Source organism: Debaryomyces fabryi (assembly GCF_001447935.2).
Source record: "Debaryomyces fabryi strain CBS 789 chromosome Unknown contig00094, whole genome shotgun sequence".
NCBI classification, from domain to species: Eukaryota; Fungi; Ascomycota; class Pichiomycetes; order Serinales; family Debaryomycetaceae; genus Debaryomyces; species Debaryomyces fabryi.
Window position 1 is genome coordinate 25,441 of NW_015385520.1, and position 16,300 is coordinate 41,740.

Here is a 16,300-nt window from a genome sequence, read left to right on the forward strand (position 1 = left end):
CCTGTATATAATACATGATTCATGAATCAACGAAATGTAGTTAACATTAATTTTCCATTCTTCGGCCTTCGTTATCAACATCCCAAAAAGCATACGATGGATAATCTGACGTTTCTAATATCACTAATTGTATGTAATCCACAACATATGTTGAAAATAAATCAATACTAACTTTATCTTAGAGTGGAGGATGTGCCGGTACTTCGACTGATTTAGCATTTTTTCCCATCGATACTTTAAAGACTAGGTTACAAGCAAAGGGAGGATTTTTTGCTAATGGGGGATGGAGCGGTATATATAAAGGGCTAGGCTCATGTGTGGTTGCATCTGCTCCGTCAGCATCATTATTCTTCGTTACATATGATTTTATGAAAACCCAAACCAAAGACAAGACATCACTGCCTGCTGTAGGACATATGATATCTGCGTCTTGCGGTGAAATAGCAGCTTGCCTTGTAAGAGTTCCTGCAGAAGTTATCAAGCAAAGAACTCAAGCAGGTATACACGGGGTTGGAGCTAAAGCATCTTCATGGTCCAATTTCTTATATTTACTTCAAAATAAATCCGGTGAAGGTTTAATTAGAGGATTATACAGAGGATGGAACACGACTATATTAAGAGAAATCCCGTTTACAATTATCCAGTTTCCTTTATATGAATGGTTAAAAAAAAAATGGGCCGAATATGAAGACGACAAATTATCTTTATTGAAAGGTGCAACATGTGGTTCTGTTGCCGGTGGTATAGCTGCAGCTGTAACCACCCCATTGGATGTTATCAAGACTAGAATTATGTTAAGCAAAGAAAGAGTGAGTCCAATTCCGTTAGTTAGAACTATTATAAATGAAGAAGGCTATAGAGTGTTTTTAAATGGGATCGGACCTAGAACTTGTTGGATAAGTGCAGGTGGTGCTATATTCTTAGGCTGCTATGAGCTAGTTCATACTACTTTAACGACATACTACTCGGATAAACGTAAACTACAGTAGCGTTGATGCTGATGATTCTCTTATATAATAAGTTACACAAAAATAGACATATAGAAATAGATTTATTTTATCTCCATCATCGGTTCAAAAGATTATCTCCTTCTTATAACAAATAGATAAATTAGTAGTATTAATCTTACTTTATTTTGATTATAGGAGTAATATTAAAACATGTTATCCAAACAATTAAGAGGATTATCTATTCTTAGGAATTATCGTGCTAGATGTTCGCTTATTAATGGTGTCCGTCAAATTTCTAGCGGAAATTCACCATTATCAGCTACCACTTCGGATGCAAGCGGAGTCCATACCGCAACTATTGTTGAACCACCTGTTGCAGCTCCACCCTCTGGATCAACGATTACTTTAAAGAGTGCTGGTAGAGATGACTCTAAATTCGGTACCAGACCCATCTACTTGGATGTTCAGGCCACTACCCCCACTGACCCAAGAGTTCTTGACAAAATGTTAGAATTTTATACTGGATTGTATGGTAATCCGCATTCCTCTACGCATTCTTATGGGTGGGAAACGGAAAAGGAAGTCGAAAAGGCACGTAAGTATGTTGCTGATGTTATTAAAGCTGATCCAAAAGAAATTATATTCACTTCAGGTGCTACAGAATCTAATAATATGGCAGTCAAGGGTGTCCCACGTTTTTATAAAAATACTAAGAAGCATATTATCACGACCCAGACCGAACACAAGTGTGTTTTGGATTCTGCAAGACATATGCAAGACGAAGGATTTGAAGTCACATACTTACCTGTCAATGAAGAAGGTTTAATTAGCTTAGATGATTTGCGCAAAAGTATCCGTAAAGATACTTCATTAGTGTCTATTATGGCTGTTAACAATGAAATTGGTGTTGTTCAACCTTTGAAGGAAATTGGTAAGATTTGTAGAGAAAACAAAATTTTCTTCCACACGGATGCAGCCCAAGCTTACGGTAAAATTGACATTGATGTTAACGAAATGAACATTGATTTAATGTCAATATCTTCTCACAAGATTTACGGACCTAAAGGTATTGGTGCGTGTTACGTTAGAAGACGTCCAAGAGTGAGATTAGACCCAATCATTACCGGTGGTGGACAAGAAAGAGGTTTAAGATCTGGTACATTAGCTCCACCATTAGTCGCTGGTTTCGGTGAAGCCTCTAGACTTATGAAGGAAGAAATGAAAGTATGTATTATTGATTAATTTTCCAACCTTGTGGCATTGAATTATGAGATGAATATGATGATTTCAGAACCCTAGCATATGAGATATATCTCTTTTACTCTCTATGCCTTGATGAAATTTTAATTTATGCAAGGATCTGAATCTCGTTGCCTTCGTCACAAGGCTGCAATTTGCTTTTCACAACATTTACTAACCAATATTTATAGTATGATCAAGCATATATTCATAGACTTTCGGAGAAATTGAAGGCCGGTTTATTAGCTATCCCTTCAACTCAGTTTAATGGATGTTTGTCCGACCCTGATTCCCAATACCCCGGTTGTGTTAATGTCTCATTTGCCTACATTGAGGGTGAATCTTTGTTGATGGCATTAAAGGACATTGCTTTATCTTCAGGTTCAGCTTGTACCTCTGCATCATTGGAACCATCTTATGTCTTACATGCTTTGGGTGCTGATGATGCATTGGCGCATTCTTCTATTAGATTCGGCATTGGTAGATTTACAACAGAAGAGGAAGTCGACTACGTTATCAAGGCTATTACTGAAAGGGTGGAATTTTTAAGAAAAATGTCTCCATTATGGGAAATGGTTCAAGAAGGAATCGATTTGGATTCTATTGAATGGAGTGGTCATTGAGATCTTCATTCATCTGTTTATAGGTCATATTCATATGTAGATTATGTAAAGCGAGCACCGGTACCGGGATTAAATGCGCGGTATCGGTCGGTATATTTTTCAAATAATATATGGAATATAAAATCGACTCACATTAACCAACACTTCTTCTTTCCTAAGTTTACAAAGAGAATTAACAAAAACAAAAAGAATGTCCCAACCCGAATTAAAAAAATCGAAAGTCGATATAAGCAAAACCATCACAGTTTTACCAGGTGATCATGTCGGTCAAGAGATTTGTGATGAAGCGATCAAAGTCTTGCACGCTATTGAGGAAACTACCCCATATAGAAATATCAAGTTCAATTTAAAAAATTATTTGATAGGTGGTGCTGCAATTGATGCTACTGGTAGTCCATTACCAGATGAATCTTTGGAATCTGCAAAAAATTCTGATGCTGTATTATTAGGTGCTGTCGGTGGTCCAAAATGGGGTACTGGTTCCGTTAGACCTGAGCAAGGTTTATTGAAAATTAGAAAAGAATTGAATTTGTATGCTAACTTGAGACCATGTAACTTTGCATCTGAGAGTTTATTGGAATTATCTCCATTAAAATCTGAAGTTGTGAAAGGAACTGATTTTACAGTTGTTCGTGAATTAGTTGGTGGTATCTATTTCGGAGAAAGACAGGAACAAGCAGAATCAGAAGACAAGCAAACTGCATGGGACACTGAAAAGTATACCGTCGAAGAAGTAACCAGAATTACTAGAATGGCCGCCTTCATGGCATTGCAACATAATCCACCTTTGCCAATTTGGTCTTTAGATAAGGCTAATGTTTTAGCATCCTCAAGATTATGGAGAACAACTGTTGATAAAGTTATGTCTGAAGAATTTCCACAATTAAAGATTCAACATCAATTAATTGACTCTGCTGCTATGATTTTGATTCAATCACCAACTAAGTTAAATGGGATTATCATCACTTCTAATATGTTTGGTGATATTATTTCTGATGAAGCATCTGTTATTCCTGGATCTTTGGGTCTTTTACCTTCTGCTTCTTTGGCTTCATTGCCTGATACCAATTCTGCTTTTGGTTTGTATGAACCTTGTCATGGTTCAGCTCCAGATTTAGAGAAAAACAAGGTTAATCCAGTCGCTACTATCTTATCCGTGGCAATGATGTTAAGGTTGTCATTAGATTGTGTACCAGAAGCTGAAGCATTGGAAAAAGCCGTTGGACAAGTCTTAGATTCCGGAATAAGAACAGGAGATTTACGCGGCTCAAGCTCTACCAAAGAAGTTGGTGATGCTATTGCTGAAGCAGTCAAGAAAATATTGAAGCAATCATCTTAGTTATATGTCTAGATTGTATTTAATTATATAATATAAATCATACATTAGTTGTCTTAAGATAATATTAAAAGCTTAAATTACCGTTTAGAATCTCCGATAAGTAAGTCATTGATTCATATGTAGTACTAATGGAATCACTTCTGGCAAAAGGACTATGCATACTTTCATGTATCTGCGACGATACCAGTGTTTTATTATCGTAGTCAACAGGAATTGCTGGTAGAAGCTTTTCTTCTAAGTTCTCATTAATTATTGTTGCATCACTAGAACTCGAATTCAAAATTATTGGAGAGGGGGTAGGAGATTTCATAAGATTACTAGGTGGCAAGCTGCTCGCGAAATCATCTGAAGAAAAAAACTCATCTTCGGAACTTGTAAGAACAGAGAACCTATGATCATTTTGTGAGACAAATGTCTTGTTGTAATTAATCAGGTTCAGATTTCCATTTAAACTGGGAATATATTCACTTCTAAAATTAGAATCGATCTGCTTACCAAAAACTTCAATTATTTCAGACGACGCCAAAGACTGGGTTGACATTTCTCTATTAGTCTCCAACAATGTTGGATTATCTCCAAACTGCGCAACCAGTTGATTCTGAGGAGTATAAAAGGCCTCAAACCCTTTAGATTCATATTCATCTGGAATTTCGTACTCTGATGTGTTAGATGAATCATTCAATTCGATAACATCCTCCGTATCCATATGCGCTTCTTCCTTCAAGGCTCTAATTTCAGCATTTAACTGTGAGTAATTATCAATAGAAAACGATACCCAATTTGCCTCTCCATCATCGTAAAAGTCTTCTACGTTGAACTTTCCATAGTCCTCATTTGCCAGTCTACTTGTATTATTTGATAAATGCAAATTTGCGCTATCTACTATCAAAATACTCTCTTCTGTTGGCTTCTTTTTATGCTTCTTTTCAGACTCATCCACTAAAATAATAGTATTGTTATTTGATTCGGAGAGTGAATCAGTATGTGGTGGAAATTCAAAATGAGAATTCACATCCAAAGATCCCGAAGTATTTCTTGATTGTTGAACAGAACTATCACATCCTCTTGATGCTTGAATATCATTTCTACTCTCGATTTCTTCTGAATTATTAACTTCAGTGAATTTTTTTTCTTTTGTTTGAAGTTGAGGTAATGGTTTATATAGGCTAGTATACTCGTTTTTCTTTCCAGAAAACGATGAATTATCTTGCACAGATGGACTAATTTTACTTTCGTGTACCTCAACTTTAGGCGTAGCATTTTCAATTCCATCAAAAGACCGTCTAATGGATTTAAAAACCTTCCTTATTATAGAATTTCGCTTGCTTGATATTTCTTGTGAACTATGTTTGACCTCTGCATCTCTGGAATAGTTCTTACTTTCTGCCACGAGGACTCTTTCCGTCTTTCTCCGCTGGAGATTTTGCTCTTCCGCATTTGTAGTTGAAGGCAGGATCTTTGTCATATGAACTTCTGGTATGGATATAATTTCTGATACATTTCTTGTTCTAAGTTTGGAATCAGATGATATATGATTATTTTTTGCAATTTCCAGTCTTTGTTTATTTAATTGAATCTCATCAATTTGTGTAAAAATATTTGCACAATAATTCACGTCATAAGCATAACTTTGAGTAAGTAGTTTTGAAATATTACTAAAATTGTTAAATAGTAAACTAAAATTCTTCACTATTGCTTCTTTCAAGCAAACTTGTAAATCATTAGAGGAAATTATTTCGTTTAATTCAAATGTATCAGCCCTATTAAAACCAACTATATGAATTTGATGGTCATTTATAAAAGATGCATTTAATACAAAGTGAACAGTTTGATTTTCTTCAAAATATTTTTTTGAATTATGAATCGGTAAATTCAAGTACAATGCCATTGGTGATTTACAAGTTTCTTCCTGATATGCGGATAGTTCTTGCGCAATAGAATATACATGTAGTTTTGGATCATTTGACTTAAACAAATGGAATGGTTTCCTTTTATTTAGCACCGTTGACTTATTTATTAACTCTATTATTTTGCACCCATCGATGTTTCCCCTATCACTCCCATCTAAAATTTCGTAACTTTTACTAATAGTACAATTGTCTTCATTGTTATTTTTAAACCCTGTCTTAGAAATATTTACAAATTTTAGAAATTCTTGAGTCTTCGATGTAATAGGAGATAATCCTTTATAAGTAGTTGTTATTACTTCGTTTATGTTACACCAGCAATTTACTTCCATCGAAGGTAGCAGCTTCAAACTTGGTAATGGCTTATCATTTACTAGTGAATGCATCAAAATGTCGGAAACAGAAAGGTTTTTAAATGATTGATTGTTTCTTTCACAATAATATGCATCATCCACGATAGTCAAAAATAGTATATGGTCTGAGAATATAATCAAAATATCTAAATCATAAAATGAATTATTAAAAGGTTTTATATTTCTCATTTCATAAATTCCTACTACTTTACGTGCTAGCCATCCATATTGCAATTCGGATGGCCATTTAGACGCTAATTCTGTCAATATTTTTCCAGTAGGAGTGAAAACCCTTTGTCGAATATCTATTTGTGTTTCATTACGCTCCTCCTCAAATCCGAATGCATCGATGACATCTATTGCAGAATTAAAATACCTTTCAATTGTAGAAAATTCATCGCTTGGTTCATCTTCAAAATTTGTTAATTTCGTTTTTTCAGAAATGATTGAATCCTTCAATCTGACAAGTATCAACTTAAGTTTGGGCAATTCTAATAGAGACCCAGCTACAATTGAATCAATATCCCTTATCCCAAAATTACCTTTATTTATCATACTGTTGCCAAATATTTTCTTTTCGTTTTTACTGTGAAATTTTGCTAATTTATTTCTAAAGTTCTTTAAATTTGCTTCGTGTCTAATAAATGCTTTATAAAAATATGGCATTATAGTACCAATAGCTTTCATTATTTCAACATATCCAAACGCGGATGCCTTTTTCAAAGAATCATGTAATATACAGTTTATTCTGGTGATTTCATCTATTGTTGGGGGAAAAACTTGATTAATTTTTGTAATACCTGAAGAAGATGAGGCCGCTAAAACATGGATACGCAATGGAATGATAAAATTCTGTAACAAGTTCACCAAACCCATTGTAAAATTTGTTTGTACAGTAAGCAACTCGCTTATGATTGTATTTATCAATTCATTGTTTTTTATCTTAGGTGGAATAGTATCTGTCGGCACAGTATAAGAGAATTCCATAATCTCTGGTGAATATTCCAATAAAGGATCAAATAGTTGCTCCATCTGAGTCCCAATTAAGAAAACCAATTTATTGTTCTCTTCTATTATCTTATCACTTGTTTCTGATGATGAATTATCATAAATAACATCTAAAACAGTGGATTGTATACAATGAGTTTGAAGTAAACCTAACTCTAAGAGTTTCAATCCAAATTTTTCAGGTCTCTTCTCTGAAATCAATTGCATATTATTTGCTAAATTACCTGCATAGGTTTCGTCCCAGCTCTTATTGATATCAAAGTTTCCCGGACTGTTTGAAAGCTTGTTATAGTTCTTCAAGTTAGTTATAGCTAAACTCCTCCTAACGTTAGATTTTTGATAGGTGGGCAACAAATTTTCACAACTCGGCCAAAACCTCGATCTAGCATCTAACACTAAATTATCGTAAGATGTAACACCAAATTTACTAAACGAGGTGGTGTTTAACTTCCCAGTATGCAAATTTTCATAAACCATGATTACAACATTCCCAAACAATGTCTCATCATATCCCTTAAAATATGCAGCTTTTGGAAATATAGCTAACCACTCTTCAATATTTTTTTCATTAAATTTATGTAAAATATCCGACGTGCTGAACTGGCCTAATAATGGAGAAATCTGTATCAATCCTACCTTGTCATCATCATCTTTACTTTTGTTTGCCTTTTCGAAATGCGTCTTATCGTATTCTCCTGAAGCATATCGATTGTAAACACTCATCTCTTACGGTCTAGAGTTGAATACTTCTTTATTAAGCCTATAAAGAAATATAATCAGTAGATATGAATAGAGTAAGATCTGGGTTTCTCGAATTGTAATATGTAAACAAACAAAAGTCACGTGTATCAACGATGGCTGAATGTTACGGTTTTAGGGTCAAGTGGAGTGCCATCCTTTCCTACTCCATTTTCACTTAACTGCTGTTGAGTATATTGGTATCTAGCCTGATCAAATGATAAATTACTATTTTCCATAATTCTTTTAATTTCTTCCTTTGAGTTTTGCAGTAATCCTTGTCTTTGGTCATTATTTGAAATATTCTCCCCTATATCAAATGTACTACTGCTAAGACCATTTTCCAAGTCATCTTCAAAGCCATTCTCATCGGATGGAAGTCTACTAAAACGTGATCGTCTTCTAGTCCTATATCTATCGTGCGCTGCTGCCAACTTGTGTCTAAAGTGAAATAGAACTATGGCTGTGATAATAAAAAACACTAACAATACATGATGTGTTTTCACCTTCCCTTTAGTATGAGCATAGTAATCATAAAAAGATGATCCTTCTCCTTCTGTATTCCGTATCGAACTCATTATTAAGAATTGATATACTAATGATACTACAGGGTTTATCCTTAAATTTCTTGGTTAAATGAGTTTATTTTATTGATTATGTAATATAAACACTAATGGATTACGGAAAGCTATTGACTTACTTTTTGACTAAGCAAAGCTACACCAGCGTGGTCCAATGTATAATTGATACTTCCCTAAACAGTCGTTCACAATTTATTAGCGTAGGAAATTTTTAAATCTCTGCCACCGTAATTGTAGTTATCTAAATTAGCTATAGCTAATTCTGCGAGCTCTTCTAACTCGAATTGGATAACAGCATTACCTGATGGCTTACCAGCTTCATTGTATTGGATTTCTGCTTTAGTGACCCTTCCAATAGTTTCGAATAACTCATACAAGTCATCAACATTGGTGACCCATGGTAAATTCGAGGCAAAAATGGTATTAGATTTTTCGCCATCACCAGTTACGTTTTCAGTGAACTCTGTATTCTCATGTGTAGCTTCTGGATTTTCATTAGTATTCGAGGATACTATATCTGAGCTGCTATTTCTTTCTTGGCTGTAGACACGTCCCGGACGAGTATCGAGTTTTCTGCCTTCAATTTCGAATCCTTGGAATTCTTCTACTGCTCTAGCTGCCTCTTCTTCGGTGCTAAATACGACAGTACCGAAACCTCTTGACTTACCCCAATTGTCCGTTCTGACATCTGCTCTAACCACTTCACCAGCTTTGCGCATCAAGTCTTTCAATGCTTGCCAATTGATTGAAAATGGTAAATTTCCAACAAAAATTTCTGTGCCTGGCTTAGGAGCAGATGGTTGAAATCTTTCTCTTGATTGCGGTGCTCTTTTAGAAAACCTATCGCTTCTTTCAGCGTACGTGCTGCTACGAGAGAATCTTTCTGAACTTCCAGATTGACTGGCTTCCTTTTTCTTATCTCCAGGTGGTGGGTAGTCCTGTCTAACAAAAATTTCTCTACCACGATATTCATGATGATCATATTTAGAAATTGCCTTGCGTACGTCATCCTTGTTAGAAAATTCAACAGTTGCCATACCTCGAGACTGGCCCCTATTCGTGACTATGTCTGCTCTAACTATATCTAAGTCGCCTTTAAATATCTCTTCGACATCTTTTGAAGTACATCCAAATGGAATATTGCCGACAAATATTGAATTATCGTAATTTCTTTCTGTCTTTGTACGATATTCATCTGATCCACTAGAATAAGAAGCGCTATTATAATCTCTTCTTGATCCATAATCTCTACCACCCCTATATCCACCTCTTCTGTAAGTGTCTCTTCTACCGAAATCTCCTCCTCCTCTTCTATCACCACCATACCTACCACGTGAATATCCATAATCTCTGCTAGAATATGAATCTCTCGACCCTCTCGAGTCTCTAGAGTCCCTCGAATCCCTCGAATCCCTTGAGTCTTTCGAAAATGATTCTTTCCTTGGCGCTGGAGAACGAGACCTCTCTCTTACCGGCGACCGTGAGCGATCCTAATTAACATATTAGCAAACTACTTCTTATATGATGAAAAAATCAGCATCGATGAATGAATAAGGGTAGCATCAAACAATTATCCTTGTATAATATAGAAATCGAAGGATCGAAATAAGCATCCATTCCTATCCAACAAGCAGTAAAGCAAATGAGAAAGAAAGCATCTACCAAAATCTAATCAATCAAATCAGTTATGAAGTTTAATATTACCATTACATTCAATCCAGCTAGTTATTTATTTACAAATAATATTACATACTCTAGAATAATCATCAATGTCCATATCTTCCATTTTGATACGCTAGTACTATTCAAATTATGTGCTTTTTAACTATGAGTATTCTTTACGGGCAGTAAATGTAATTAGTTGATCGAGGAATATTTCTTCAGTATGGACACGACCACAAGTAGTAATAATTATTTAATGTCTAATATACAAATTATTTAATAGTTACAGAATTAACAACGACATGAAGATATATCAAGGATCATTTCTCTGGGAATGGTAGTACTAGTCTCCTCTCTATTTCTGTTTCTTTATTTACTTCTTCTTCTCCATCAAATTTTAATCTCACACTACCATCCTTTTTATGACCAACAACAATTGCTGGATAGAATGTAGTAGTCTCCGGGTATCTCGCTATTACTTTAGATCCGTAAGGATAGTTTACGAGATCAGGTACATCTTCAAGCGTAGGTATTAATAAAATTTCTTTGTAGCCTGCTTTGAAAGTTTGGCCAGGATTATTATTTTCATCCGGCTCTGGATCCCTAATTTCAAACTTAATTCCATCACCTATTACTTTCATTACCTCACATTGGATCCATTCTTCAAAGTGTCTATTTTTCAATTTGAAGGCTACCTCAGATCCAACGTAAATAGGTTCCAGAGGGTTGAATTTCGATGTATAATACAGTCTACCCACCTTCTTAGGATTCGTTTTCTTATTATGTGCTTTACCGCTAGCTTTAGATGCTGCTGGCTGTTGGCTTGCAGGTTTTTGTGGTGACGTTTCATTCGCCTGCTTGGTAGAGGTTTGCAAATTGGTAATTAAGGTTTGTAAGTTTTCCTGCGAAACAGAAACCAACCTTTTAGCTGTTCCCACGTTTGATTTATGTTCCGTTATTTCCTCGTTCAATTTATTTAATTCTTCTTCTGATAAACCTTTCATTGAATCTTTAGCGTACTTACTGTACAAACTGTCAAAAGAAAGTGATTCATTGGCACTGCAAATATCTTGGAGTGACGAAATAACAATATTCCAATATCCCTCTGTTTCTGGTGACAGCATTTTTCCTGGATATACCGTGGTTAGGTTATGATTTGACAGTGTTATCTCGTCTATATATTGTAGTTTCGTCTAGATATATTTCTTGGTTAATTCACGACCATACTTGGTTTTTATTTATCAGTATGGAAACTTATATGCTACATGTTCTACTTCTAGTATTAATTGAAAATGCAATGATAATAGAAATATGTATGGTGATATCTGCTTTCATTCAATTATCAACTTATATTTATCAAGTTCAATATAACAAACAAAAAAAATCGATTTACGGACTATCTTACGATTATATAGTCCTATCATGGGTATATTATTTAGCCTCAACTGTAACTACAATTAACTATTGTATGAATCCAGTAATCATCAAGCAGTATAGAGCCAGGTTTCCGGTATATCCAAGCATTTTTGTCTCAATTCCAATTTTAATAATCGATATACTAGGATTAATAATGTCTACTGGAATTTTGATCCAACTTTTTTATATCTATTCAAGAACCAGGAACATAGATCAATGTGTAAGTGGATTAAACAAGTTATACCTTGTCAGTATTACACTTGTTCTATTTTGGATTTCAAAATGTTGCATTTTAAATCAATCCACGCTATCTACGTTAGACGTCATAGACTTTTTGTGGTTTTTCGCTAAGCTTACAGAGTGTTTGAAATTGCTACCTCAGGTAACTATGAATTGGTTCGGTTCTTGTGTTATTGGACTTCATAGTCGCTTTTTATTATGTCAGTGGCTTTCAATTATTTTTTTAGCTCTAGCAAAGTTTATGCTACATAATGCAAACGTACCTTATTTTGAAGTCCTGGTAAATTACAATACTTGGTGTTATTTAATGATTAATTCCTCTACGTTATCTTTATTGACTATACAGCAAAAAAAGTTATATAAGGGTGCAGCACCTTCATTGCGTCTTAAATATATTGAAAGTAAAAACGATAATGAAATTGCATGAATCCGTATTACGATGCTTAATAAATAATATATATAATAGTAATAATCAAAGCTTATCACCAAAAAACTTTACTGCCAAATAAGTTCTACGGCTGATTTTTCTATCCTCATCGACCGCATATACTGGCTTAGATTCAAGAGGTTCTCCATTTTCGCCTGTTTCTACTTTAGGATTGGCTTGTAACTTTGGCTCAAACGCACTCAAGTCCAATGTCTCGACATGAGATAAAAGATTATCAATTTCTCCTTTCATTTGATGTTTTAATTCCGGATCTTTAGTAATAATTATAGCATTACTTTCTAAATCTAACAGATAGGCCCTCTTTGTATAATTTGAGGAACCAATAACAGTCACTGATGGTTCTTCTTCTTCAGGTACGGTTATCCATAATCCCTTCGCATGGTACGACCAGCCATCAACTGTATTGACAATACCGTTCTTCCACTCTTTCAATGTAATTAAATCTTGTTTTCCTCTACGATGAATCTCTTCTAAAAACCTCTTAGCACATAACAAATAGGCTTGGGGTATATAATATGACAAACCTGGAGATTTGTAAAATGAGTTTGCTTGAGATGATGCAGTTATTACAACTCCTGAAGCTTTTCCATTTATAAGACGATCTTGAATTTGAGGTAACATATTAAAATAACCGGCAGTAAACCACCATTTAATTTTTGGAGAATCCAAATAAGACAACAATCTCAAAATTGCTGGTTTTTCGGTAGATTGGTCATTATTAGGTTGTAACAAAGGAGTAAATTGAGAAATAGGATACACAATTGTATCAAATCTATTGGTATCCTTGAACTCGTCAAACGACTTCAACTTATGCTGCTTTAACAAAGGCTCCAACAAGAATGATGAATCACTAATAAACCTTTGCATGTTCATATGAGGTTCGCAAGAACTATTAGATGTTGGCCACGATAATCTAAATCCTTGTTCATTTTTGGTTGAAGGTAATAATTGGTATGATAAAGACGATACAGCCTTTTGAATATCAAAATAATAATCAGTCAAATCTTTATTCTTGAAAATATAATAACGATCTTGTCTGTTCGTAAAGTAATCCTCTGATAAGTTAGCACCACTTAACAAAATCTCGTCATCAAATCCGTACAACTTCATATGTTGTAATCCCCAACCCTCGTTGATCCTCTTTGGTGTCCAGCTCTTAGTTAATCCATTTAACTGTGGGGTGTGATACATTCTAATATCAATTCTATGTTTACCGAACTTTTCTACTAAGGGAACCAATATGCTTGCAGAAGAAGCGTGTTTAGGTGCCTCCCTCGTGCCTCTTAACGAATCAATCAATATAAATACTTGTAAGTCTTCGTTCTTGCTCATTGCATTATCGATGCATTCAATTAATTCATGTTGGCTCTTACCAAAATATAACGAACTCAAAAATACCCTTGATTTTGAGTTGGTAATTTTTTCTTTCAAACATTCGTAAAACTCTATTGGATGAGTTAAAATTTGGATATCACCTTTGTTTAAAACAAATCTCGGAGCAATAGAATCTAGCTGCTGGAAAATCGTCTTCAATTTCGGATGAAAACTATCTGCTATTTCATCGGAAATTATAGGATTATTAGTCGAATAATTCCTAACATGCACATCATTCGCTTGAGGGAACATATAATTATAAAGTGACAGAATCATTCTTTTCCTACCTATGGGCTTATTTTGAATTCTTCTTATAATCTGAAACATATAAAAAATGAATATCCAAAATTAAATTATCAACTATCACGATACCTTACCTAAACAAAAGAAAATTGAACGAATACAGTAGGCAGGAAAATTTGAAGATTATCACGAAAAATACTAAAGTGGGGGAAATCCGGCAAGTGAATGTACTGAACGGCGGTAATCGAAATTGAATTAATACAAATAATAGGCTTATCTTGGAATTCTCCAATTTCAATAAGCCGTTTTCGTTCGAAAAGAGGGTAAACTCGAAAAAATGTGAAATGTGACAGGCGTACATACTATAGGTGTATGGATGTACTTATCTATTCATGTGAAGCTTTTATCACTCATGAACGTGATAATGAAAGATAAAGTCATACATTGAGATGGTGGGAAGTATTTACATTTGATTCTATATACATGACTTTATCGGGCATTTGCATTACCAGCTTTAATAATAACGACATCTCCATCTTGCACTACATAGTTCTTGCCACATTTGAGTTGCTTACCACTATTTTTAAGTGATGCTTCGTTGAATGGTGGGGATAAATTTACTAAGTCATCAAACTTGTAAACTTGAGCCGAAATAAATGTCCTCTGAAGATCAGTATGAATTAAGCCAGCAGCCTCTGGCATTGTGCTTCCCTCGCGAATGGACCATTGTCTTGCCTCTTTGGGACCACACGTATAGAATGATATTAGATTTAAGCAACTTCTCATCTGGTCAACTATGTCAGATTTTGCACTTGCTTTGTTATTGTGTAAGGCAAGAAACTGGTTCAACTCTTCGGGAGTCGTGCATTCATTTATTTTAGATTCATAGGAAGCTGAAAACATTAAAAGTATATCATTTGGACAATTATCATTTATCCACTGTTCAACGTCTTGTTTAAATTCATTCAGTTGGTTGACAAAATCTTCCTCGCTAACATTCAATAAATACACAGTTGGCTTGGCAGTTAAAAAATTATAAGTATTGATTATATCTATTTCTTCATCCGTCCACTGTCCAGTTGATATTTTACGACTCTCGTACAATAAATCTTGAATCTTGTTCAAAGTGTCTATCTCGAGTTTGACCTGTGCCTTATCTATGTGCGGTCTCTTTATTAACTTTCCGACTTTTTCTAATCCCGTCTCAACAAATTCAAGATCTTTTAGTATTAATTCTTCTGTGACAATATCCATATCACGGATAGGATCAACTTTATTTTCTTCGATATGAATGATATCATCGTCTCTGAATCCACGAACCACTTGAAATATTCCATCTACTTGTCTTATATCAGATAAGAACTTATTACCCAACCCTTCACCGCTTGCCGCGTTTCTCGTTAACCCAGCAATATCAAGAATATTTAAAATTGTAGGAAGCTTCTTCTGTGATTCATACAAATGTCCCAAATGATTTAATTTTGGGCTTTCAACAACCACTAATGATTCCACAGGATCTATAGTAGCAAAAGGATAATTGGCTGCTGTACCTAAACTAGTTTTTGTCATAGCTTGGAAAAATGTTGATTTACCAACGTTTGCCAAACCAACAACACCCAGCGTCAAATTATTACTTGGACGACCCAAATATTTAGGTTTAGTTACACTGACATTCTTCTTTTTTGCCAATGCCTTCGATGACACACTGAAATATCTCAAAGACTTCTGATAGAAATTCATTGTCAAATGAACAATTTATATGATATCCAATTTTTTTTTTTTTGAAAAACTAGCGCATTAACAAAAAAGAATGCGTTGCAGCCAAACTATTGATTTGAAGACAATTGCTATTATTATCTACTCTTGAAAAGTAATAAATGGTATAACAATACAAATTATAGGGGTATCTTTAATCTTTCTCTCTAAATACATGGATTTTACTAAATGCTGAATTATTTACAAAGTTTTACAATTTTATCAAAATTTCAACAAAAATTCAATGGTAATGAGAAGATCAAAAACAATAATGAATTTCATGAAACTCTCAGCTGTGTAAAAGTTGCCCGTAATGATCTTTTTTGAATTAATAGTTCATACAAGTACTTACCATAGTTGGAAGCTAGAGTAGAGTAACTTTTATTGTATATATATATTGATATTTTTGTATAAATCAATAACA

At 34.4% G+C, this 16,300-nt stretch overlaps 9 protein-coding genes across 9 annotated transcripts; 3 read left to right on the forward strand and 6 right to left on the reverse strand.

Annotated features, from left to right (window-relative positions):
* Positions 1–368: 368 nt before the first annotated feature.
* AC631_03955 (uncharacterized protein) lies at positions 369–989 on the forward strand (the record flags this gene model as incomplete). Its single annotated transcript, XM_015612784.1, has 1 exon — positions 369–989. One exon carries the CDS (start codon positions 369–371, stop codon positions 987–989), a length of 621 nt encoding a protein of 206 aa, XP_015466395.1.
* A 171-nt stretch (positions 990–1,160) lies between these two features.
* SPL1 (Spl1p) lies at positions 1,161–2,812 on the forward strand (the record flags this gene model as incomplete). The annotated part of the gene is made up of 2 exons (XM_015612785.1): positions 1,161–2,174; positions 2,381–2,812. The coding sequence occupies 2 exons, from the start codon at positions 1,161–1,163 to the stop codon at positions 2,810–2,812; spliced, it is 1,446 nt and encodes a 481-aa protein (XP_015466396.1).
* Positions 2,813–3,002: 190 nt separating this feature from the next.
* Positions 3,003–4,151, forward strand: LEU2 (3-isopropylmalate dehydrogenase; the record flags this gene model as incomplete). The annotated part of the gene is made up of 1 exon (XM_015612786.1): positions 3,003–4,151. One exon carries the CDS (start codon positions 3,003–3,005, stop codon positions 4,149–4,151), a length of 1,149 nt encoding a protein of 382 aa, XP_015466397.1.
* A 64-nt stretch (positions 4,152–4,215) lies between these two features.
* AC631_03958 (uncharacterized protein) lies at positions 4,216–8,142 on the reverse strand (the record flags this gene model as incomplete). The annotated part of the gene is made up of 1 exon (XM_015612787.1): positions 4,216–8,142. The coding sequence occupies one exon, from the start codon at positions 8,140–8,142 to the stop codon at positions 4,216–4,218; it is 3,927 nt and encodes a 1,308-aa protein (XP_015466398.1).
* A 125-nt stretch (positions 8,143–8,267) lies between these two features.
* Positions 8,268–8,735, reverse strand: AC631_03959 (uncharacterized protein; the record flags this gene model as incomplete). The annotated part of the gene is made up of 1 exon (XM_015612788.1): positions 8,268–8,735. The coding sequence occupies one exon, from the start codon at positions 8,733–8,735 to the stop codon at positions 8,268–8,270; it is 468 nt and encodes a 155-aa protein (XP_015466399.1).
* A 188-nt stretch (positions 8,736–8,923) lies between these two features.
* GBP2 (single-stranded telomeric DNA-binding/mRNA-binding protein) lies at positions 8,924–9,775 on the reverse strand (the record flags this gene model as incomplete). The annotated part of the gene is made up of 1 exon (XM_015612789.1): positions 8,924–9,775. The coding sequence occupies one exon, from the start codon at positions 9,773–9,775 to the stop codon at positions 8,924–8,926; it is 852 nt and encodes a 283-aa protein (XP_015466400.1).
* Positions 9,776–10,720: 945 nt separating this feature from the next.
* AC631_03961 (uncharacterized protein) lies at positions 10,721–11,524 on the reverse strand (the record flags this gene model as incomplete). The annotated part of the gene is made up of 1 exon (XM_015612790.1): positions 10,721–11,524. The coding sequence occupies one exon, from the start codon at positions 11,522–11,524 to the stop codon at positions 10,721–10,723; it is 804 nt and encodes a 267-aa protein (XP_015466401.1).
* A 1,004-nt stretch (positions 11,525–12,528) lies between these two features.
* Positions 12,529–14,130, reverse strand: PEL1 (CDP-diacylglycerol--glycerol-3-phosphate 3-phosphatidyltransferase; the record flags this gene model as incomplete). The annotated part of the gene is made up of 1 exon (XM_015612791.1): positions 12,529–14,130. One exon carries the CDS (start codon positions 14,128–14,130, stop codon positions 12,529–12,531), a length of 1,602 nt encoding a protein of 533 aa, XP_015466402.1.
* A 480-nt stretch (positions 14,131–14,610) lies between these two features.
* Positions 14,611–15,861, reverse strand: AC631_03963 (uncharacterized protein; the record flags this gene model as incomplete). The annotated part of the gene is made up of 1 exon (XM_015612792.1): positions 14,611–15,861. One exon carries the CDS (start codon positions 15,859–15,861, stop codon positions 14,611–14,613), a length of 1,251 nt encoding a protein of 416 aa, XP_015466403.1.
* Positions 15,862–16,300: the final 439 nt, after the last annotated feature.